Genomic DNA, 25,680 nt, shown 5'->3' with positions numbered 1-25,680 from the left:
CACTTCCTTCTGGCCTCATGGTTTCTGATGAGAAAGACTCCATTATTTGAATTGTTTTCCCCTTATAAGTAGGGAGTCATTCCCCTCTTGTTGCTTTTAAGATTTTTTCCTTTGTCTTTCTGTTTCCAACAGTTTGCTTATGATGTGTCTGAGCATGGACTTCTTTGAATTTATCCTGTGCAGGTGTGTTGAGCTTCTTAAATCTCTAGGTATAGAGTTCTTGCCAAATTTGGGAAGTTTTCAGCCATTATTTTTTTCAGCCCCTGCCTCTCTTTCCTCTCCTGTCAGAACTCTGAAGATATCCATATTAGATCTTTTTTATAGTTCCATAGGTCCCTTAGACGCAATTCATTATTTTTTCAGGCGCAATTCATTATCTTTTCTCTCTGTTGTTCAAACTGAGTAATTTCTAATGTTCTATCATCAAGTTTACTGATTCTTTCCCCTGTCCTCTTCATTCTTTTGTTGAACTATCTCTTGAATTTTTTGTAACAGCTTTAAAATTAGTATACCATACCCTACATATTCACCCATTTAAAGCATACAGTTCAGTGGCTTTTAGTATATTCATTGATTTGTGCATCAATCACCGCAATCAATTTTAGACCATTTTCCATTACCTAAAAAATCCCTGAACCCCTTAGCTGTTACCCCCAAATTTCCCCACTCCCCAACCCTAGGCAACCACTAATTTACTTTCTGTCTCTCTAGATTTGCCTGTTCAGAACATTTCATATAAAAGGAATCATACAATATGTGGTCCTTTGTAACTGGCTTTTTCACTTAGCATAATGTTTTCAAATTTTATCCATGTTGTAGCATGTATCAGTACTTCATTTCTTTTTTGTTACCAAATAATACTCCATTGTGTAAATATACCACATTTTATTTGTCCATTCATCAATGATGGACATTTGGGTTGTTTTTACTTTTTGAGTACCGTGACTATTTTGCTATGCTGTATAGGTTTCTGTGTGGACATCTCTTCAATTCTTTTGGGTGGGTAGAGTTGTTAGAACATATGATGACTCTGTATAACCTTTTAAGGAACTTCCAAGACTGTTTTCCAAGTGGCTGTGCCATTTTGTATTCCCAGCAGCAGCGTGTGAAGTTTTCTGTTTCTCTGTATTCTCCGCAACATTTGTCATTGTCTGTCTTTTTGGCAGATAACAACATCCTAGTGGGTGTGAAGTGGTATCTCATTGCCGTTATTGTATTTTATCTTTTATTCTTTTACTGACATTTTCTATTTTTTCATTTGTTACAGGCATGTTCATAATTATTCCTTAAAGCATTTTTATGATGGCTACTTTAAAATCCTTGTCAAGCAGTTAGAACATTTGTGTCATTTCAGTGTTGGCATGCATAGACTTTTCTTATTCAAATTGACGTTTTTCTTGGTTCCTTGTATGATGGATGATTTTCTGTTGTATCCTGGACATTTTTGGATTTATGTTATGAGGCTCTGGATCTTACTTAAATCTTCAGTTTTAGCAGGCCTCCTCAGACACAACTCCAGCAAGGGAAGGGGGGCTCTGCCTCATTACTACTAGGTAGAGGTGAAAAAATACATGGTGGAGAAAATAGTGCCTAGTTACTGCTGGTCAGAGTTGGAAGTTTGAGTTCCCCACTAGGCCTGTGTTGAACTACCCTGGTGAAAGAGGAGGAACACCTTGTTTACGCTCCCCTTGTGGCCTCCACTGACTGATGGGGGGGTCCTCTTTATCACTGGGCAGGGATGGAAGTCCGTACCCGCCTTGGCCTTCTCTGACACATACCAGCAGGTGGCAGAGGCACCTCGTTACGCTTGTGGAAAGGGAGACATCTCAGCTCCTCGCTTGGCCTGTGTTGATGTGGTTGAAGTAAGAGTTTTTTCTGTGGCGTTCGACTGAGTAGAGCAATTATTGTCTTAAACATTTTCTTTCTTACTAGGCTTCCTCTTGCCTTGTTCTTTGGCTATAAAGAGCTGGCTTTTCTTGGAACTTTTTTTTTGTCTGCACCTTCTGGCATTTGTTGGCCTTCTGGCTCCTTTCACCCAGTCCAGGAAATAATAGGTAAATATAAAACTCAGAGGACTCACTGGTGTCATTCCTTGCAGGTCTACTATTTCTCCGTCTTTCAAAGTTGTCTTATGTTTATTTTATACATAATGTACATAGTGCTTAACTGTACTAAGTGGAAGGAATAGAAAGATGTGTTATATTCATCTTGGCCCAGAATCAAAACTCTCTCTTGCCCATTTTTTCATGGGGTTGTTTTCTTACCATTTAGTTGTAAGAGCTCTTTACGTATTTTGGATAAAAGTTCTTTGACAGATGTGTGATTTGCAAATAATTTCTTCCAAGCTGGAGCTTGTCTTTTCATTCTCTTTTAATAATAGTGTTTTCACAAAAGTTTTTAATTTTGAAGTCCAGTTTATCGTCTTTTTGCTTTTCATTGTGCTTTTGGTTTAATATCTAAGAACTCTTTGCCTAACCTCTGGTCACGAAGGTTTTCTCCTATCTTTTTTTAAAGATGTTGTATAGTTTTAGCTTTACATTTAGATCTGTGACCCATTTTGAGTTAACTTTTGGGTGAAGGATGAGGTTTCAGTCAAGGTTTTCTTTTCATATATGGAATTTCAGTTGTTGCAATAACATTTACTGAAATGACTTTCTTTACTCCATTGAATTGCTTTTGCCCCTTTGTCAAAAATCAGCCATGTTTGTGTGGATATATTTTTGGATTCTCTTCTGTTCCATTGGTCTCTGTGTCTGTCCTTTTGCTAATACTACTCTGTCTGGATTATGGTAGCTTTATAGTAAGTGTTTAACTTAGTTTGATAACTTTAACTTCATTTTTCTCTTTCAAAATTGCTTTGTCCATTCTAGTTCTTTTTGCTTTGTATATAAATTTTAGAATCAACTTGTCTGTACCTACAAAAAAAAATCCTGCTGTAATTGTAATAGTGTTAAATTTGTACAACAATTTGAGAAGGAATGACATTTTTATTATATTGTTTTCCAATTCATGAAAATAATGTTTCTCCATTTACCTAGGTCATCCTTAATTTCTTTTATCCACGTTTTATACTTTTCAGCATATAGGTTCTGTACATGTTTTGTTAGTTTTATATTTAAGGTTTTTTTTCTGGGATTACTGTAATGATATTGAGGGTTTAAATTTTTTTTTAATTAAATTTAGATTTCCTATTGTTCATTGCTATTGTGTAAAAATACACTTGACTTCTTCATGTTTACCTCGTGTCCTGTGACTTAATAGTTGTAGAAGGCTTTTTAAAAATTTTTTTATTGAGGTATAGTTGATGTACAGTATTGTATTGTTTCAGGTATACACAATAGTGATTCACAATTTTTAAAGGTTTTACGCCATTTATAGTTATAAAATATTGGCTACATATACCAGAAAAAAAGCAGGCAACACAAAAACTGCCTGTGAGAGAGAGACCAGTTATCAGATTTAACAGAAAAAGACTTCAAAGTAACCATTGTAAATATATTCACTAAAGGAAATTAAAGGAACTAAAGGAAAGCGTGATTAAAGAAGTAAAGGATGGTGTAATGACAATTTCACATAAAACAGGGACTATTGATAGTAAATAGGAGTTGTTGGAAAGAACAATAGAAATTCTGGAATTGAAAAACACAATGACAGAAATAAAAAATTCACTAAAGGGACTCATTAGTAGGTTTGACCTGGCTAAAGAAAGATTTAGCAGACTTGAACATAGCACAGTAGAGATTATTCAAACCAAAGAACAGAGAGGAAAAAAGATGAAGAAAAATGAACAGTCTCAGAAGAATGTGGGACACCATCCAGCACACCAACATATGTGTAATTGGATTACCAGAAGGAGAGGAGAGAGAAAAGAGAAGAAAAAATATTTGAAGAAATTATGACAGGAAACGTCTCAAATTTTTTGAAGAAAAGTAACCTACATATCCCGAAGCTCTATGAACTCCCAAGTAAGAAAAATGCAAAGAAATCTCCAAACAGACCTATCATAGTAAAAATGCTGAAAATCAAAGACAAGGAGAAAATTTTGAAAGCAGCAAGAGAAAAATAACTCGTTACTTACAATGGAACCCTCCCAAGTAAGATTAATAGCTGACTGCCTATCAGAAATAGGGGAGGCCAGAAAGCAGTGTGATAACATATTCAAAGTGCTCAAAGAAAAAAACTGTCAACCAAGAATCCTGTACTGTCTTTCTAAAGTGAAAGCAAAATATTTTAAACAAAAACTGATTTTCTTGCTAGCAGACCACCTTATAAGAAATACTGAAAGAAGTTCTTAAGGCTGAAAACGAATGACCCTAGATAGTAATTCAAATGCACACACAAACAAAAGAGCATTGGTATAGGTAAATATGTAATTATTAAAAATAGTAGAAATGGATATTTTTCTTTCTTCTCATAACTGATTTAAAATGCAAGTTATAAAATAGGTATATAATGTAATATTGGGCCTATAACATATAGAAGTGTGATGAATGTAATGTATTTGTCAATAATAGCTCAAAAACGGGGGGAACAAAACTGTATTAGGCTAAACAAGTGACTACAGATGATAAAGTAATGATCATAACAATGTTGTGTTTGTAACATTAATATATATATAATAATAGTACTAGGAAAAGGGAGGAAGGAGTAATGTTTCTGTGTGTCACTGATATTAAGCTAGTAGAAATCAACAGCTGATTCTGGTAAGTTGAGATTTATATGGTAAACTCTTGAGCAGTCACTGAGAATGTAACTCAAAAAAATAGAAAAGTCATTAAGGAAATTACAGTGCTACATTAGAAAATACTCATTTAATCCAAAAGAATTCACTACAGGAAGAATAGAGGAACAAAAAAGACATGAGACATATAGAAACAAATTAGAATGAAAGGCATAAATCCAGCTATATCAATAATAACATTAAATGTGACTGGATTAAACAGTCAAAAGGCAGAGATTCTCAAATTGGGCTACCAAAAAAAAATGATCTAGCTACATGCTGTCTACAGGAGACACTTTTTTTTAATTAATTAATTTGTTTTTGGCTGCGTTGGGTCTTTGTTGCTACGCGTGGGCTTTCTCTAGTTGCGGCGAGTGGGGGCTACTCTTCGTTGTGGTGAGCGGGCTTCTCATTGTGGTGGCTTCTCTTGTTGCAGAGCATGGGCTCTAGGTGCGTGGGCTTCAGTAGTTGTGGCATTCGGGCTCAGTAGTTGTGGCTCACGGGCTCTAGACCGCAGGCTCAGTAGTTGTGGCACACGGGCTTAGTTGCTCTGCAGCGTGTGGGGTGTTCCCGGACCAGGGCTCAAATCCATGTGCCCTGCATTGGCAGGCATTTTCTTAACCACTGTGCCACCAGGGAAGTCCGAGACACATTTTAGATCCAAAGATAGACACAGATTGAAAGAGAATAGAAAAAAGATGTACCATGCAAACAGCAACTACAAGAAAACCAGAGTGGTTGTACTAATAGCAGACAAAATAGACTTTAACAAAAAATGTTACTAGGGACATTTTATAATGATTATAGGGTCACTTCATCAGGAAGATACAACAATTATAAAAATTAATGCACTTATCAACAGAGTACCAAAATACACGAAACAAAAATGGACAGAAATGGAGAGATAGACAATTCAACATTAATAGATGGAGACTTCAATACACCACTTTTAGTAATGTATAGAATAGCTTGGGAATTCCCTGGTGGTCCAGTGGTTAGGACTCCACACTTCCACTGCAGGGGGCACAGGTTGGATCCCTGGTCGGGGAACTAAGATCCCAACATGCCACATGGCATGGCCAAAAAATAAAATAAATAAATAAATAAAGAGAATAGAATAGCTGACAGAAGATCAACAGGAAGTAGATGCTATAAACCAACTAGACCTAGCAGACAACTATAGAACACTGCACCCATTAACAATAGAATATACATTCTCAAGTGCATTCTCCAGTGTAGCTCATATGCTAGGCCGTAAAACAAACCTCAGTAGATCTTCAGAGGTTGAAATAATGCAAAGTATGTTCTGAGACCTTATTGGAATGAAATTAGAAATCAATAGCAGGACAAATTTTGGAAATCTCGTAGATATGTGAAAATAAAACAATGCATTCCTAAAGAACCAGCGGGTCAAAGAAGGAGTCGAACAGGAAATCAGAAAACATTTTGAGGTGAATTAAAATGAAGATACAACGTACCAAAACTTATGGTATGCAGCTCTAGCAATGCTTAGATGGAAATTTATAGTTGTATATACCTATATTAAGGAAGAAGAAAGATCTCAAATTAATAACCATCCTTCCCCTTAAGACACTGGGAAAAGAAGAGGAAACTAAAGCTAAAGCAACCAGAAGGAAGGAAGTAATAAAGATTATAAAGGAATACGATGAACAATGAACCATCAGAAATGAAATTAATGCAGTTCCATTCACAGTAGCATCAAAAAGGATAAAATACTGGGCTTCCCTGGTGGCGCAGTGGTTGAGAATCTGCCTGCTAATGCAGGGGACACGGGTTCGAGCCCTGGTCTGGGAAGATCCCACATGCCACGGAGCAGCTGGGCCCGTGAGCCACAACTACTGAGCCTGCGCGTCTGGAGCCTGTGCCCCGCAACGGGTGGGGCCGCGATAGTGAAAGGCCCGCGCACCGCAATGAAGAGCGGTCCCCGCACCGCGATGAAGAGTGGCCCCCACTTGCCGTAGCCGGAGAAAGCCCTCGCACGAACCGAAGACCCAACACAGCCAAAAATAAAATAAATAAATAAATAAAGTAGCTATAAAAAAAATAATAAAAAAAATAAAAATAAAAAATAAAAAAAAATTTTAAAAAAAGGATAAAATACTTAGGAAATAATTTAACAAAGGAAGTGCAAAACTTATACTTTGAATACTACCAAACGTTGTTGAAAGAAATTAAAGATGGTCTAAGTAAATGGAAAAACACCCCATGTTCATGGATCGGAAGCCTCAGTGTTGTGAAGATGGCAGTACACCCCAAACTAATCTATAAACTTGAGCACAATCACTGTCAAAATCTCAGATGAGGGACTTCCCTGGTGGCGCAGTGGATAAGACTCTGCACTCCCGAAGCAGGGGGCCCGGTTTTGATCCCTGGTCAGGGAGCTAGATCCCACATGCATGCTGCAACTTAGAGAGTTCACATGCCACAACTAAGGAACCCGCATGCTGCAACTAAGGAGCTGACAAGCCACAACTAAGACCCAATGCAACCAAAATAAATTAATTAATGAATTTAAAAAAAAATCTCAGCTGATTTTTTTTGTAGAGGTTGACACCCTGATTCTAAAAGTTACAAGGGGGGCTTCCCTGGTGATGCAGTGGTTAAGAATCCGCCTGCCAATGCAGGGGACACAGGTTCGAGCCCTGGTCCAGGAAGATCCCTTATGCCGTGGAGCAGCTAAGCCCGTGCACCACCACGAAGAGTAGCCCCCACTCACCGCAACTAGAGAAAGCCTGAATGCAGCAACGAAGACCCAACACAGCCATAAATAAATAAATAAAGTAAGTTACAAGGAACCCAGAATAGCCAAAACAATATTGAAAAAGGGACAAATTTGTAAGACTCAGACTTCCTGATTTCAAACTTACTATGTAGTAGCAGTAGTCAATAAGAATAAGGATAGACATATAGAACAATGGAATAGAATTGAGACTCCAGATGTAAACCCATATATCTATGCTTAACTGATTTTCAACCAGGCTGTCAAGACCATTGAATGGGGAAGAACAGTCTTTTTAACAAATGGTACTGGGACAACTGTGTAGCCACATACAGAAGAATGAAGTTGGACCTTTACCTCACATCATATATAAAAAATAACTCAAAATGAGCTAAAACTATAAAACTGCTAGAATAAGACAGAGGTAATTCCTCATGACATGGGAGTTGGCAAGGTATTCATGGATATGACACCAAAAACACAAGCAACAAAAGAAAAAAATAGATGTTAAACTTCATCAAGATTAAAACCTTCTGCTTCAGAGGACACCAAGAAAGTGAAATAACAACCCACAGAATGAGAGAAAATTGTATATCTGATAAGCAACTTGTGTCTTGAATAAAGAACTTTTACAATTCAATAATAAAAAGACAACCCAGTTAAAAAATGGACAAAGCAGCTGAATAGACATTTCTCCAAGGATGATTTGCAAATAGCCAATAAGCACATGAAAAGATGTTCAGCATCATTAGTTATCAGGGAAATGCAAATCAAAACCACAGTGAGATACCACTTCACACCCATTAGGATGGCTAGAATCAGGAAGTCAAATAATAAGAAGTATTGGTGAGATTTGGAGAAATCAGAACATAAAGGTACAGCCACTTTGGAAAACAGCCTGGCAGTTTCTGAAACAATTAAGCAAAGAGTTACCTTAGGACTCAATTCTACTCCTAAAGTGGTACTCAGGAAAATAGTAAACGTGTGTCCAGACAGAAACTTGTACACAAATGGTTACAGTTATTTGTAATAGCTAAGAGGTGGAAACAACCCAAATGTCCATCAACTGGTGAATAGATAAAATGTGCTACATCCATACAGTGGAATATTATTTGGGCATAAAAATTAGTGAAACACTGATACTTGCTACAACTTGGATGTACCTTGAAAACACTATGGTAAGTGAATGAAACCAGCCACAGTTCACAAATTATATGATTCCATTCATGTGGAAGTGCTGAATAAAGAAACTTATGGAAACAAAGTAGATTAGTGGTTGCTTAGGGTTGGCAGAGAGGTGGAAGGTGAGGTGGAGGGGAGAGGATGGTGGTGTTAGCTAACATACAGGGTTTCTTTTTGAGGTATGAGAAAGTCCTAAAATGGGTTATTTTTGTACATACATGAATATACTCAAAAATCTTTGCATTCTACACTTTAAAGAGATGAATTGTATAGGATGTAAATTGTATCTCAGTAAAACTGTTTTATAAAATGTATAATGATGTTATTGCATTTAAAAATTAACAATAATTTCTTGACATTTTCAAGTAAATAAAAACAAATTTCCAATTATCTCATAAGTTTATTCTTTAAGATATGCACAGAGTTCCCCATTCTAGTTCCCCCTTTATCTCTTTCTTCCTTACTGTTTTTTTCCTTCCAAGTCTTCTGTCCTGTAGAGTTTCTCACAGTCTAAATTTGCCGTTTGCACTGCAGTGGTATAGCTTAACATATTCCTGTTCCTCTGTATTTACTGTGAATTGGTAGTTGGATCTAGAAACTTGGTCAGATTTTTGTTCAGTCTTTTTTGCAGTGTCTTACTGCTCTTTCTGTGAAGTTATAAACCATGATGATTAATGCCTCTTTATTTGGGGGGGGGGGCGTGCAAAATGGTGTTCTTCTAATTCTGACATTCTTTCTTCATTTATTAGCTGGAATATTTCTATAAAGAGAAACCTTTCATATTCTATTTGATTACTTAAAAACACTGTTTATATTGGAAAGGCAGGATAAATGCTTTATTCTCTCCCCCTTTTTAATAATTAATTAATTAATTTGTTTATTTAGGCTGCACCAGGTCTTAGTTGAGGCATGTAGGATCTTCATTGTGGCATGTGAGATCTTTTATTATTATTATTATTATTTTAAATTTAGTTGCACTGGGTCTTAGTTGCGGCATGCGGGCTCCTTAGTTGTGATATGCAAACTCTTAGTTGGAGCATGCATGTGGCATCTAGTTCCCTGACCAGGGATCGAACCTGGGCCCCCTGCATTGGGAGCATGGAGTCTTAGCCACTGGACCACCAGGGAAGTCCCTCTTTCTCTCTTTTTAATACCAGTTTTCAAAATAATTTTTTGGTTCATTAGCATCTTTAAAGGTGATGGATTAGGTTTGTTTTTGTTTCTAGTGTCATGTGAACTCATGAATGTATTTCATTGATTCAGTTTACTGTTCCATTTTTTGCCATTGGGAACCTCCTCAAAGTGACTTGCATTTTGGCATACCCCTAGTGATCTTTGATAGCTTCCTCGCATAGCTGATAAGATGTTCCAGGTGGACATTTACTGCCCCCAAAGTGCAATCTGCTGTTTCTCTAAGGAGCCATGATTTCTTTTAGTGGGAAATGGAATTTGGAAGCCAGTCTGGGTGCTAGGGATATTCATGGCTGAAGATTAACTACGTTATGAGTTCATACTGATGTTTTTAATTCAAATTCAAGGCTGTAAATTCAAATTGCAACTTTATCTTCACCTTTTAACCACTGATAATGAATAGATATAGGCACTTTATATAGCCAAACCAGATAGAAATTTCAGGACATATATCTATCCATTCACGTATTTCACTGCCTCTGTATTATGCTAAATACTGGACAGGTTCAAAATATAAATTAGACACCATAAAATGTTTTCACCAAATCCTTTTGCTCTCTGCTTGCTCCAAGCTTCTCACAACTTGCTTTCCTGCCTCTGCTCCCTACACATTCTTTAGATATCTTAGGCTCTAACAAATTCAACAGGATGAAATTTACCAGTGACTTACGTAAAACCCAGTATTTAGGTCCAGCTCCGACCTCTTCCCCGAACTCCAGACCAGAATGGGCAACTTCATATATACATATACTCTTGGATATTCCTCTCAGAAGTATTTCAGGTTGTATGCTTAAAGCCAATATATTTCTTTTCATTCAAATATAACCCCTACCAAAACCAGCTCTTCCTCTTTCACTGTCTTGTTTGGTGAAAATACCATCCACTCAGCCATCCATGTCAAAACCTAGGGTTACATTCTTGTTTCCTACTACTCCCCCATCCCATCCCCATCACAAAATCATGCCTAGGTGGTTTTACCTCCTAAATATTTCTCAATTTATGTTCTGTATCCTCACTGCCACTGACTTAGTTCGATTTTATCTTATCTTACACTTGTACTGCTATAACAGCCACCCTCTATATCGCTACCAGGATAATCTTAAAATGTAGCTGTAAATAACACTGCTCTCCAACGGTTCTCCAGTGGTTACCTATTGCATAAGGTCCTAGGTCCTTAGCATTGGTATAAACATAAAAATAAGTGGCCTCAAACAAGCAGTGTTTCAAGTCTCAATTCCTCTGTAAAATCAGATTATTATCATCTTACCTCATGTGAGATAACATATCTGAAGGTCCTAGTGCTGCATTTGCTACTGTACACAGTCAACTAGTACAGATACTTCATATATAAATTCCACCTGGATATTCCTATTAGAGGCATCTTAAATTCAGTATGTCTCTCTCCCTAACCTTCTTTTCTGTCCTTGATTGGTTTTAATTAGAGTATAGGGTGGGAACGAAGTTATCTCAGTTCAGTTTTAGCATAATTAAAACCTTGTTAGAATAATTTGGAAAGTTAGTGTCCAGTTTTGAGATGTGGCTGGATATTTAAACATGCAAATTCTTATTAAATATCAAGTTTCACATCCTCGCAAATTAGTTTCAAGGTTAGCAGTCTCTCATTACTTTCTCTTTAATCATCTGAGGCAACCACCTCACTTTATATGCTGAAGAGCTACTCCATTTTTTTTTTTAATTTTATTTATTTATTTATTGGCTGCATTGGATCTTCGTTGCTGCACACGGGCTTTCTCTAGTTGCGGTGAGTGGGGGCTACTCTTCGTTGCGGTGCACGGACTTCTCATTGCGGTGGCTTCTCTTGTGGAGCACGGGCTCTAGGCATGCGGGCTTCAGTAGTTGTGGCGTGCAGGCTCAGTAGTTGTGGCATGCGGGCTCTAGAGCGCAGGCTCAGTAGTTGTGGCTCGCGGGCTCTAGAGCACAGGCTCAGTAGTTGTGGCTCATGGGCTCTAGAGCGCAGGCTCAGTAGTTGTGGCTCGCGGGCTCTGGAGTGCAGGCTCGGTAGTTGTGGCGCTCGGGCTTAGTTGCTCTGCGGCATGTGGGATCTTCCTGGACCAGGGCTCCAACCCATGTGCCCTGCATTGGCAGGCGGATTCTTAACCACTGTGCCACCAGGGAAGTCCGAGCTACTCCATTTTAATCTCAAATCCTCTGATAATTTTTATCAGTTAATCTTTATATCAAAATATACATATTCAAGATGTGCTCTGTGTCATATAAGAAATAGAGTAGATATTTTGAAATTTTATCTCCATTCGTTTTATTCACACTTTTTCTAGGGTAATAATAGAAGCTAACATTTATTGAATGTTTACTTTGTGCCAGGAATTGTGCTAATTCAGTCCTCTTGACTATCTTGAAAGTGTAATTTCCATTCCTGTTTTACAAATGAGAAAACTGAAGCATAGAGAGATGAAGTAACTAGACTTAAGATTAATGCCTGAATGGTAAATGGAAGAGTCAGAGTTCAAAACTTAGTATTTGTCTAACTTAAACTATTCTAGCAACTGGGCTATATACCTTATTTGGTAAATGTTTTTCAACCCAACTGCAAAACAGAATCATAGGATTTTTTTCTCTCCTTAAAATATATGTTGTTTAGCAACGGCTGCTTTCATAAACACGTATATACTATTTCATAAGTAATTTGGAATAAAAGGGATGGGAAGGGAACTTTCTGAATTACTCACTAGTTCAAATTGCAAACTATTACAAAATACATTTTTATTTTGAGTGCTACATAAATTCTGCATTAGTAATTGGATTTAAAAAATATTTATTTGAGAATTTTAAATGAGTTCCAAATTAAATATATAACTACACACATACATATTCATCTATACGCATATGGAGAGATATGAGGTTTTTTTAAATAGAATTATCTAATTTATAAAAATTTCAGGACATACTTTCTGGCTTCTGTACTATCCATATTATGTATGACTTTTTCAAATAACATAATCTCATTCCAAGTTTTGCCACAGTGTATGTTACTGCAGTATTTCTAAATTATATTTGTGTAATTTATTATAGAGTATGCCATGAGACTAAGTTTTCACAGACCTGTGTTGGGAAATTAATGTAATAAGTACATGGCATACAGGGCATTTCCCAGTCTAATCTTCATCTTCCTTCCATTCCATACCTCCATCTGTATTATACTTTGTACCATATGTGTGTAACCATTACATTGAACAAACACAATTTACGGAAGGTACTCAGAATCCATTTTATTTTTGTCTTCCACCATCCATATAAATGTATTCTGTGGGGTTAATACTCCCTCCAACCTCTTGAAGGGCAAGTCTTAATAACTTTTCTGGTTACTTTCAGGGAATAGAAACATTATTTTTGAGAACTAATAAATTTAATTCAGAGTTAAAGATTTTCTTCTTTGCCCACCTCAGGCCTACTATAGGTCTGCAGTGGAAAGTGAGGTTTGTTTGGCTTCCTTTTCTTTCTGTTTTTCCTCTCTGCCCTTTTATTCCTCCTCATTTGCTGACTGTGGTTTCTGGCCCCTCCAGGATTGAGAGAAGCCAGGATTGAATCAGAAGAAAAGGTCTTTAATAACAGTAGCAGCAGCGGCTGATGTTTCTGTAGCATTTATTTCGTGCTAAGTACGGTTAAAAGCACTTTATGTGTATCAGGCCAGTTAATGCTCAGAGCTCTCTGAAGTAGGTTCGGTTATCCCTGTTTCACCGCTGAAGAAATTACGGTGAAGTTTGGTGACTTGCCTAAGGTCCCGCTGCTACACATGGTGGTACCAGGATGTGCACCCAGTATTTGGGCACCAGAGTCTCTTCAGCCACCCCGGGCGTTGCTTTTATATGCTGTTGGGAGATGGTAAGCATACTTCCTAGTCTTGGCCAGAGTTTAAATCAGACTTGTATCCATTAGATTTTTTTCAAGTGTGACACATTTTCCGTAAACTAAGGGCAAACTTGCCTTAACCCCTTTCCATTATGGGGGAGTAGAAGGGAATGGGAGAGGGTTTGAAACTCACAACACACTGATCACTTGGCAAAAATCCTTTTCTAACGTTTAATTCTTTGAACGTGGAAGGTGGGTGTAACTCAAGGTTGAAACTAAGTTTTCCCCTGCCTCCATGCACAGGTGGCCTTGCACCTCACTTTGGATGCAGTATCTGTTGTTTGGGGCCTCCACCCAAACCAAGATTGAAATGTTTTCAACACCCTGTTGCACGTGTTCTCCAAATATACTATTTAATTTCTTGCTTTTCACACCTTTGTTCATGCAGATGGTCCCTGGATTATGAGTGTCACTTGCTTGAAGGCATGTTCCTCCCTGAACCACGTGATCCTGATCAAACTAAGTGCTCTTGATGGCTTGGCTTTTCAAGAAGCCAGTTTACTGGGGTACATCAAATGAACAAAAAACTTCAAGTAAAGCTTTCCCATTTTTTTCCCTCTTCATCTCATTACTGTGAGAGAGAAATCAGCAGATACGTTAAATGGTAGTTTGGTCAGATCAGTCCTAGCTGCCTGGTGTCTCGTTGTGATTGCTTGTCTTTGGGAAAGCACATGGGCAGGTTTATATTTGAGATGTCGCCTCTGATTGGTCAGGGTAGTTACTTCAGCGGCCTTACCTGGCTGGCTCGGCACAGAGCTTCATGCCATTTATTGTGTTACCAGATGAAGAAGAACCTCAGATTGATCATTTTGTCTTCTCATGTTGGAATATTCAGTGAATTTTTTTTTTTTTTTTTTTTAAGGATTTTCTTTTTAATTAATTAATTTATTTATTTTTGTCTGTATTGGGTCTTCGGTTCGTGCGAGGGCTTTCTCCAGTTGCGGCAAGCGGGGGCCACTCTTCATCGCGGTGCGGGGACCGCTCTTCATCGCGGTGCGCGGGCCTTTCTCCATCGCGGCCCCTCCCGTTGCGGGGCACAGGCTCCAGACGCGCAGGCTCAGCAATCGTGGCTCACGGGCCCAGCTGCTCCGTGGCATGTGGGATCTTCCCAGACCAGGGCTCGAACCCGTGTCCCCTGCATTAGCAGGCAGATTCTCAACCACTGCGCCACCAGGGAAGCCCCAGTGAATTTTTTATATTTATTCAGCTGGAAATCTTTAGGGTGTCTTTTTTTAAATCTTTTCCCCTTCACATGTACATTTACTTACAAAGAACATTCGAAAGTGATGTTTATGTAGTGGATTGATGTTTGAACTGACGACCTCTGCATGCCCACATTTAGAGTAACTTATAGTGCCATTAACAACAATTTGCCAGTACAGTGCACACACTGTACGCAAGGCAGTCAGGATGGTGAGCACTCACTGAGGTCGTGTGAGGTCCCAGGAGAGCCCGGCACTCCCATCTGCTTTATCACCCAGCAGAGTTCTACTCTCATTACGCCCTGTCCTCCATGGTGCCTCTTCTGCCCTGCACATTCAGAATTAAATTTTTCTTTATTTGCTTTCACATAGCACTAGCTGTGTAGTTTTAATTAGGTACGTGTGTCGTCTTCATAAAGACTGTAAGTTTTTTGGGTTTTTTTTTGGCTGCATTGGGTCTTCGTTGCTGCGCGTGGGCTTTCTCTAGTTGTGGTGAGCAGGGGCTTCTCACTGCGGTGGCTTCTCTTGTTGCGGAGCATGGGCTTTGGGCACGCGGGCTTCAGTAGTTGTGGCACGCGGGCTCAGTAGTTGTGGCGCACGAGCTTAGTAGCTCTGTGGCGCGTGGGATCTTCCCGGATCAGGGCTCGAACCCATGTCCCCTGCATTGGCAGGCAGATTCTTAACCACTGCGCCACCAGGGAAGCCCAAGACTGTAAACTTAATGAGGTCAAGGACAATGTTTTATTTTTAATTGTGTTCCTCTCTTTACATAATAAAGTTCCTCACATCTAATCAGTCGATTATTGAATTAAGTTTTCAATAGTATAAACAAAATCAGTCAGTAGTATGATTTGACTGTCAGAATACCGGGTTTAGTCTTACTAATATTTGTATGCAGACAAGGGAGGTAAAAATAGTAAAGTTATGCTCAAGTTATAATCCTGCCATACCTGTCATATTGTGTACAACTATGGGAACCAGTTTTAAAGGAATATGGGAAATGGAGATTGTTGAGAGCATAGCAAGGATGTTCATCAAATTTTAAGGAGAACTTAAAGGGACAAGGGATGTTTAGCTTAAAGAACAGAACCTTAGGAAAGAATGGAATGTGATTGCCATCTTCAGTTTTTGAAAGCTTTTTCAAGGGGAAAGAAGAAGTAGACCTACTCTGCATGGCTTTGGGGTTCGAACCAAGAGGAACTGAAACCCTAGGGTTTTGCAGCAGTATGGTGCTTTTTAAAAGAAAAAAATTGTTTAATGTGCAAAAAGAAGAGAATAAACACCCGTAGTCTACCAGTGATTCCCTTGAATATGACGAAAGCTACCATCAATACACGCATTTTTCTGTGCGCAGTTTCAGAAGGATCATGGCACCCTTAGTGAATCCATGAATCTCTAGTTAAGACCTCATGTTCTCTTGTTCTGTGTGTGTGTGTGTGCATATGTGTACAGATATATACATATGTGTATATATTTCACAAAAATGATTATCGTCTATATACTCTCATCACATTTTTCTCTAAATACATAGTAATGACCACTATTGAGTGTTCACTGTATTCAGTAATTGTGCATTCGTTTAATACTCAGAACCACACATTTTTCCAGGTCAATTAAATATTCATCATCTTCAACATCATTTTTAACTGGTGGCTATATTTTTGAGGCATTTGAAATCTTCTTTATCTAGAAATTATTTACAAAAAGTGTTTCCCCAAATTCGTTTTGCATTTATTTTAGTACTTTTTTTAAAAAAAAAGAAAAATTATTTGTCTTAGATAAAATAATTGATGTACATAGCTATGTGTTCTTGTACTGGAAAAGCAATCTAAAAGTCAAAAGACCCAGATCTTAGCTTTGGTTGTCATTTGTTAGCCATTTAACTTCTCTGAGCATTAGTGTTTTCTTATCTTCATCAAGGGGCTAATACAAACCTCCGTGACTTCACGTAGAGGATGTAAAAAGAGTTTAGGGGGAAAGTACTGTAAAAACTATTATTTAAAAGTATTATTAGATTTGCAAAATTAAAAGTATTTAAGAATGTCAGTTTTTTATATTTTTAGTGAATAAATGTAAAATGTGATACAGGCAAACCAACTTTTTTTTTTTTTTTATAGTTACTTTTTATTTATTTATTTATTTATTTATTTATTTGACTGTGTTGGGTCTTCGGTTCGTGCAAGGGCTTTCTCTAGTTGCGGCAAGTGGGGGCCACTCTTCATCGCGGTGCGGGGACCGCTCTTCATCGCGGTGCGCGGGCCTTTCACTATCGCGGCCCCTCCCGTTGCGGGGCACAGGCTCCAGACGCGCAGGCTCAGCAGTTGTGGCTCACGGGCCAAGTCGCCCCGCGGCATGTGGGATCTTCCCAGACCAGGGCTCGAACCCGTGTCCCCTGCATTAGCAGGCAGACTCCCAACCACTGCGCCACCAGGGAAGCCCCAAACCAACTTTTTTTTAAGGGAAAATCCAATCCGTTGATTACTAAACATTATTTGTTTTATAAATTTTCTTTCAGAAAGGTGCTTTTATCGCGTTAGTAATCTAAACAGCAGTAGCTGCTTTCACTTGAGTGCTCTGAAGTGCCAAATACTGTGCTCAGCATGTGCAGCGTATATTGTCTCATTTAGTCCTTATAACAGCCTTGGAGGAATTGTTGAAGAAAGAATGCAGACCTATCACGTCATAAAACTTAGACTCTTGGTCACTTGTATTTACTCGCTTTATATCCTAAAAGAGGCAGGATAAAGCATTGAGGTTAAGAGTGTAGGTTCTGGAGCCAGCCTGACTGGATTTGAACCCTGGGTCTGCCACTTAATAACTTTCTGACTTCAGCAAGGTAGTTAACCTTTTTCTGTTAAATGGGGATAAAATGTACCTACTGGTAGAGACATAATGACAATCAAAATTATCGAATGTGAAGCATTTAGAACTATATCTGGAAAATAGTACTCTATAATTGTCATTATTTGCAAACTATTATTATTTAAAACTATGCAGCTCATTAAGTGTGACATTAGCTCACAGACTCCACTGATAGGACACTTTAGGGGACAGGTATAGAGAATGTATTTCAGTATATTTCTTACCTTGAACTAACTTTCTCACTACCATCTTTCAGCTTGTTGATTTAGCATGGTGGCCTCATGAAAACGATCTAAATCACCTTTTATTTCAGCTGCTAAATCATCAATTAATGCTTATTTTATGTATCTTTTAGGACATTTCTGAGTCATTTGCATCCTTGAAGAGCATCGGTAGAAGAGGAAGGAAAAGATGGGTGTGAAAACATTTACTCATAGCTCCTCTTCCCACAGCCAGGAAATGCTTGGAAAGCTAAATATGCTTCGAAATGATGGACATTTTTGTGATATCACTATTCGTGTCCAGGACAAAATCTTCCGGGCACATAAGGTGGTACTAGCAGCTTGCAGTGATTTCTTTCGCACCAAACTTGTAGGCCAAGCAGAGGATGAGAACAAGAATGTGTTGGACTTGCATCATGTTACAGTGACTGGCTTTATACCCCTTTTAGAATATGCTTACACAGCCACTCTGTCAATTAACACAGAAAATATCATTGATGTTCTAGCTGCAGCCAGCTATATGCAAATGTTCAGTGTTGCTAGCACCTGCTCAGAGTTCATGAAATCAAGCATTTTATGGAATACACCCAACAGCCAACCAGAAAAGGGTCTAGATGCTGGACAAGAAAATAACTCTAACTGCAATTTTACGTCTCGAGATGGAAGCATTTCTCCAGTGTCTTCAGAGTGCAGTGTGGTAGAAAGAACCATTCCTGTTTGCCGAGAGTCGAGGAGAAAGCGCAAAAGCTACATTGTTATGTCTCCTGAAAGTCCTGTAAAGTGTAGCACACAAACAAGTTCTCCACAGGTATTGAATTCTTCAGCTTCCTACTCAGAAAATAGAAATCAACCAGTTGACTCTTCTCTAGCTTTTCCCTGGACTTTTCCTTTTGGAATTGATCGAAGGATTCAGCCTGATAAGCTTAAGCAAGCAGAAAATACCCGGACTTTAGAATTACCTGGCCCATCTGAGGCAGGTAGAAGAATGGCTGATTATGTGACTTGTGAGAGCACAAAAACTACCTTACCTCTGGGTACCGAGGAAGATGTCCGGGTCAAAGTAGAAAGGTTAAGTGATGAGGAGGTCCATGAGGAAGTATCCCAGCCTGTCAGTGCATCTCAGAGTTCACTGAGTGATCAGCAGACAGTGCCAGGAAGTGAACAAGTCCAAGAGGACCTTCTGATTAGTCCACAGTCTTCCTCTATAGGTATAACGTCTTCTGTGTTTTCCATGATGCTATGAAGTCAAGTCTAGCTTTTCTTTTTTTAAAAGATTTAATTTAATTTTCTTTTTTTTGCCTGCGTTGGGTCTTTCTTTTTTTTTAATAAATTTATTTTTGGCTGCATTGGGTCTTCGTTGCTGCATGCTGGCTTTCTCTAGTTGTGGCGAGAGGGGGCTACTCTTCGTTGTGGTGCGCGGGCTTCTCATTGCAGTGGCTTCTCTTGTTTGCAGAGCATGGGATCTAGGTGCTCGGGCTTCAGTAGTTGTGGCCCATGGGCTCAGTAGTTGTGGCTCAACGGGCTCTAGAGCGCAGGCTCTGTAGTTGTGGCGCACAGGCTTAGTTGCTCCGTGGCATGTTGGATCTTCCCGGACCAGGGCTTGAACCCGTGTCCCCTGCATTGGTAGGCGGATTCTTAACCACTGCGCCACCAGGGAAGTCCCTGCGTTGGGTCTTTGTTGCTGCGCGCAGGCTTTCTCTAGTTGCGGCGAGTGGGGGCTACTCTTCATTGTGGTGCATGGGCTTCTCGTTGCAGTGGCTTCTCTTGTTGCAGAGCACGGGCTCTAGGCATGCGGGCCTCAGTAGCTATGGCTCGTGGGCTCTAGAGCAGAGGTTCAGTAGATGTGGCTCCCGGGCTTAATTGCTCTGCGGTATGTGGGATCTTCCCGGACCCGGGATCGAACCCGTGTCCCCTGCATTGGCAGGCGGATTCTTATACACTGCACCACCAGGGAAGTCCCTAAGTGAAGCATTTTTAAGTGCTTATTAGATAAAAGTTTTGTGCTGTATCCTATAGGAAATATTAAGAAGAATAAAACATGGTAACTGGGTTTTTTAGATGGTATTAGTACTACAGTATTTTTTTAATAAGTTACCCACGGGGAACAAAGGAAATAGTTGAACAGTATCTGATGGGACACATATGTGATGGCACAGTTCATATATCTGTGATTTGTGAATTACTTTCAATGCAAAAAATACCAGTTAAAAAAATCCAGTTAGTGTTTTATTCTTTATTAGAATGTTTATTGAAAACTTACCATGTGCCAAACTTGGGGATATATGATGAAAAAGACATACAGTGCCTGTGTCTGAGGAGTTAATAGTCTAATTGGGGAAGCAGATGAGTAAATCAACAATCAGCACTAGACTAGAGGTAGGAACAATGTGTCACAGGTTCACTAAGGAAAGAGCAAGTTAACACTGTGTATTTGAGCTGGATCTTATGTAGTAAGTAGGAGTTTGCCCAGGTGAGGGAATGACATTTCTTTGAAAATGTATAAAAGCACAGAGGTGTAGAAGAACATTGCATATTTGATAAAGCAGTGAATTCAATGCACAATGATGTGAATAAAGCATGGAAACCTACAAGTATAGAAAATAATGGGAAATAAGAAAAATGAGCAGTTGAGAGCATGTTGTGAAAAGCCTTGAACACTAGTTTCAGCTAGGAGTGCATTCAACTGCATATAACTGAATCCCTTCAAAATGGCTTAAACCAAATGGGATTTTATTATTATTGCATAAAATATTCAGAAATAGGAAGTCCAGGACTGGTAGAGTGGCTCTACAGTGACCTAGGCCCCTTATATTTTTATAATCCACCATCCTTAGTTTGTCATCCATATACTTATTGCTTCATGGTTATAAGGTTTTTGCTTCATCTTTAGCCTCATATTCTAGAAAGGGGTAACTCTTGTATGGAAAATGTTCCTAGAAGTCCCAAAAAAACTTCTGCCAGTTTATGTCACGTCATCTTTCCTAGCTGCAAGGGAATCTGGGAATACATGTACATTAGTTGGGTATGTAACTGCCTCACAAAATTACAGGAGAATGGATATTGTATGCAACTAGCAGTGTCTACCACAGCTTGGCCAAGTCAGCTTGGGTTTTATCCTAGTGGTAATAAGGAATCTACCTTAAATGAATGAAAAATAAAACATTTACACATATTTTAGGAAAATGAATTGGATATTGGTCAAATTCATAGGGGGTTGGCTGGGGAGAGACAGTCCAAAAACCAGTTACAGTACAGTTGTCTTTGTATGAATGAAGATGCTTAGCATAATACTATAAAGAAAATGGGTATTAAGAGACTTTGTAAAGGAAGAATCAGTACTACCTGATGATATTGAATATGTGGTTTGAGGGAATAAGAGGGTCAGGGTACCAGGATGACTAGGAAAACACTGATAACATTTTATTGTATTCATTGATTATAAGTCACAGTTTTTCATATTTTATTATCTCTAAATTCAGATATGTTTTACAATTAATAATCTTTACAGTTACTTTTTCTTTCTTAATGGTACAAAGAAAATGGTAATTGTACACTCGATAGGAATCTATTAGATGCCATAACTACTTTGAAAATCATTGGGAGGAGGTGGGAGCCCAGTTTTAAGAGTAAGTCAGCAAAGTTTGTTCCGTGTGAACCATGCTTGGGTGATGACCAGGCAACGTGCCACAGAGCCATTGAAAGGCAGGGTGGGTGAGATCAAGACTGGAGATGACCAGTTCAGGACTTTTAGCAGTGACAGATTGTCTCTCAACAGGAAAATGTGTATGTGAGAGCCAAAGCCAAAGAACTGATCCTTGAGAAGTATCTATATTCAGGGAGAGAAGAAAAGCCAACAAAGATCAATAAAGAGGATTTCTCCAAAAGACTGGAGAACCAGGAGGGCCTCTTACCTTTGTAAATTTCTTGGATTTTGATCCACCGTATGAGTTTCCCAGGGCTGTCACAGCAGCCGCCACACACTGGGTGATTTAAAACAACAGAAACTTATTTCCTCACAGTTCAGAAGGCTAAAAGTCTGAAATTATGGTGTTGGCAGGGAAGGTTGTAGGGAAGGATCCTTTGCTTCTTCCTAGCTTCTGACAGTTACTAACATTCCTTGACAGTCCTCAACGTGTAGCTGCATCTCTCCAATTTCTGCTTCCATCTTTATGGGGCCTTCCCTCTGTCTCTGGCTTCAGCACCAAATCTCCCTCCTAAGGACACCAGTCATTGGATTATGGCCCACCCTACTCCAGTATGACCTGATCTAACTTGATACATCTGCAGAGACCCTATTTCTAAATAGGGCTATATTTACAGGTACTAGAGGTTAGGACTTGAGTATGTCTTGGGCGGGGGGGGGGACACAGTTCTATTCATAATACCTACTAAAGATAATATTCCGAAATTTGGGTCAAGATACTTGTGCTTTTCAAGTGACCACACACTCAGTAATATATTTGATGGCAGGAGATCCTAGCTATTTGACAATGTGACCAAGTTTTTTTTTAATTACTAACATGTTTAATCTTGAAAACACCTTGGTACCTTCTGAATAATGAACTAATAAGTAATTACTATTTTAATTATTTATCTGAGAACTTAGAAACCAAATATTAACCTGAGTATCTTGCTAACTAGATATGTGAAATAGCCTTATTAGATACGTGAAACAGCCTTATTTTACCACTCTCAAGTATATCTAATCAGTTCACATTTTGCCTTTATTATATTATTAACATGATTAAATAGAGAAGTTAGGAGCATAAGTAGAATAAGCCTTTCAGTTTTATAAGAATACTTCCTTTCCAATATATACTATTACAAATGTAGGTTCTGTTACAAAGCAGACGTACAAAGAACTCTGATCTGAATATCGTATAATCAGATAATCCAAATTAGGTTTTTTTTCCCTTGTCTTCATAGCAAATGTACTAATCACTGTCAACTAACCTATCTTAACTCCAAATCTGTACACTAAAATAAAGCCTTACAGAAAAACGTTAAATTCCTAAAGTATATTAGGCAGTGAAAAAATGTAGGAGGGAGAAGAGGAAGATGTGTGGTGGTACTTTTTTTCCATATTCCATAAGAATACTTCATAAGAGTACTTAATTTTACTAACTTATTAAAGATGATATATAGCAGGTAGTTTGTCATTCTAGAGACTGCGAGTATAATACTGAAAATACTCATTATGAAATTCTAAAATAATAATTTAATTACTCATGAAATTAATTCAAATAAGATTTTACCTGTTCTTTTTATTGCCAGTTGCCCAGCAAAAAGTTGTAAAATCTGACACTCCCAATAAATACAGTAAGTACAGCAAATTTAAGAGAGAAATAATTGCTAAGTTTAGATTGGGTCTTGTTTCTCAAAAAGCTGGCCATCTATATCCGGTATGGTTTAAGGAAAATTTGTTTAAGTGAGAAGGACTTCATGATAGGGCTTCATTATTTGTCTTGAAGTATTCGATTATCTGTATACACCGAAGATAAATAAAATAGTTTTAGATAATCCACAGTTTACTATGCTAACAAAGAAATTCAGGGTTTTTTTCTAGACTCGAAAATCTGCCATTAAAAGAGAAGTGACTTATGAGGGTTGGTTAAGATCTTGAGAAATTTGGCAGTTTGTGTGTAAATGGTGAATAAACTTGCTGAGGTGAGCAGTTAGAATGATGGAAGAATTTGCGACACTGAGCATATATGCAGTATAGCGTAATGATTAAAAGTTCAGGACTTGGAGTCAGGCAGGTTTGGAGTCTGCTATCAGTTTCTGCCACTTACTAGATGTGTGACTTTGAACAAGTCACTGAACCTTACCAGGTTTCCATAACCATAAAGTAATGGTAGTATTACCTATCTATTAAGTATGTCAGTGCTCTCCAGCAAGACCACCAGGAACACACCTGTAGTTGAACAAGTTGGGGTGGTGGTTTTAATACCTGAAAATCCCAAACAGTTACTTAAATATACAGAATGAGTTAGTGTGCAGTGGGCATGTGTAAACCCTATGTCCAACATAGAAGTAGTATCCTAGTAGTGGGCGTATTGGAAATGTATCATTCATTACAGCAAGAGTGAGCCAGTTTTGGTCCCTTAAAATGGACAGATTCCTTAAGTGGAGTTAAATAGTTCCTGCAAGCCAGGCTCAAGTGTCTCTGAAGAAAACAAACTGGCTATTGTAATCAGGATGATCCCAGGATTAGTGTCTTTCTGACTGAATAGGTCTTGCTGTTAGGATTGTAATGACTTCAGCAGAAACATGTTAATTTGAGGTCAGGGTCCATTTTTCTATGGCCGAAGCCTGGGATATGATATAATATTCCCTATAAAAGGGACTCTGCCTTCTGTAGTGCTTAAAAGAACAGTTATTATGTTTTTGTCAGCAGGGTCAGATGGAGGATAGTAGATCCAGCAATCTGTTAAATTCAGATTAGTAACTATGGGCTGGGGCGGGGGGGGGAAGTAACAAGAGTTTTGTTTTTCCTTAAGTGGCAGAAGGAGATCTTAGGAGTTCAAAAACAATAGGATGAAGAAGAAAGATCGTATTGGTTTTAATAGGCAAGATTAATAGTAAAGAGTACTGAAGAATCAGAAAATTAATCTGATTTTGTCATCTTGGGTAGGAGCTGTCCACTTTTGAAGTCAGTATCTTCTGGAGAATCCCTTAGAAGGAATGGATGCACAGGAGTCGGAAGGATGTGATACGTGTCTTTTAAGTTGGGAAACATGAATCCAATGAATGCCACCTCAAACTGTTACCACTGAATCAGTTGTTAACAATATCTGATCAGTTCCTTTCTATTGATAATCAATGGAGAGTTTTCTCTGGCAGCATCTTTTCCAGAAAACCACAACTCCAGATTTTAAATCATTCATAAGCTCTTCTCTGTTTGTGATAAACCTGGGTTATCATTGCAGTATCAGTTGGTAATCGTGTAGAACCTAAGATTTAAACCAAAATTCCCACTTGAAAAAGGCAGCCTACTATTAACTCATAAGGAGTCGACTTGTGGGTCGTAGAGATGATTTGTCTTATTGCTGTCAAGGCTCTTGGCAGTACTTAAGACTGTGGAAGTTAGAGGGTTTTTTTTTTTTTTTTTTTTAAACGCATTTTTTTTTTTTAATTTTATAGCTACTTTATTTATTTATTCAATTTTGGCTGTGTTGGGTCTTCGGTTCGTGCGAGGGCTTTCTCTAGTTGCGGCAAGCGGGGGCCACTCTTCATCGCGGTGCGGGGACCGCTCTTCATCGCAGTGCGCGGGCCTTTCACTATCGCGGCCCCTCCCGTTGCGGGGCACAGGCTCCAGACGCGCAGGCTCAGTAGTTGTGGCTCACGGGCCCAGTTGCTCTGCGGCATGTGGGATCTTCCCAGACCAGGACTCGAACCCGTGTCCCCTGCATTAGCAGGCAGACTCTCAACCACTGCGCCACCAGGGAAGCCCAGTTAGAGGGTTTTTAACTGCTTTGATAAGTATAGTTTTAGGATCTCATGTGTTCTCTTAATTTCTCTCTTGAAGTTTGTGGATGATGGGGACAGCGGAGAGTCTGAGTAAAAGATCAGCTTACAGAGTTCTTTCAGAGCAACATCAGTGTGATGTGTGGTCCTGTTACTTGAGAGTAGTTGGGATTTCCCCAATCAGCAATGCGGAATCTATTAATTTTT

At 38.7% G+C, this 25,680-nt stretch overlaps 1 protein-coding gene across 6 annotated transcripts in view; it reads left to right on the top strand.

The window, feature by feature from the left end:
- ZBTB44 (zinc finger and BTB domain containing 44) overlaps positions 1 to 25,680 on the top strand; it is a 66,269-nt gene that overhangs the window by 23,498 nt on the left and 17,091 nt on the right. For 5 of the 6 annotated variants that reach the window (XM_007183340.2, XM_057552220.1, XM_057552219.1 and 2 more), the window contains one exon: positions 18,141 to 19,214. The exons of the other annotated variant lie outside the window; for it this stretch is intronic. In XM_007183340.2, the coding sequence (XP_007183402.2) occupies positions 18,197 to 19,214 (1,018 nt within the window). In that variant the 5' untranslated portion in view covers positions 18,141 to 18,196. The remainder of the gene's footprint in view (positions 1 to 18,140; positions 19,215 to 25,680) is intronic. 6 annotated transcript variants of the gene reach the window in all.

Source organism: Balaenoptera acutorostrata, chromosome 9, assembly GCF_949987535.1.
Source record: "Balaenoptera acutorostrata chromosome 9, mBalAcu1.1, whole genome shotgun sequence".
NCBI classification, from domain to species: domain Eukaryota; kingdom Metazoa; phylum Chordata; class Mammalia; order Artiodactyla; family Balaenopteridae; genus Balaenoptera; species Balaenoptera acutorostrata.
The sequence above is the reverse complement of the archived record's forward strand: the minus strand, read 5'-3'. Positions and strand labels throughout refer to the sequence as shown.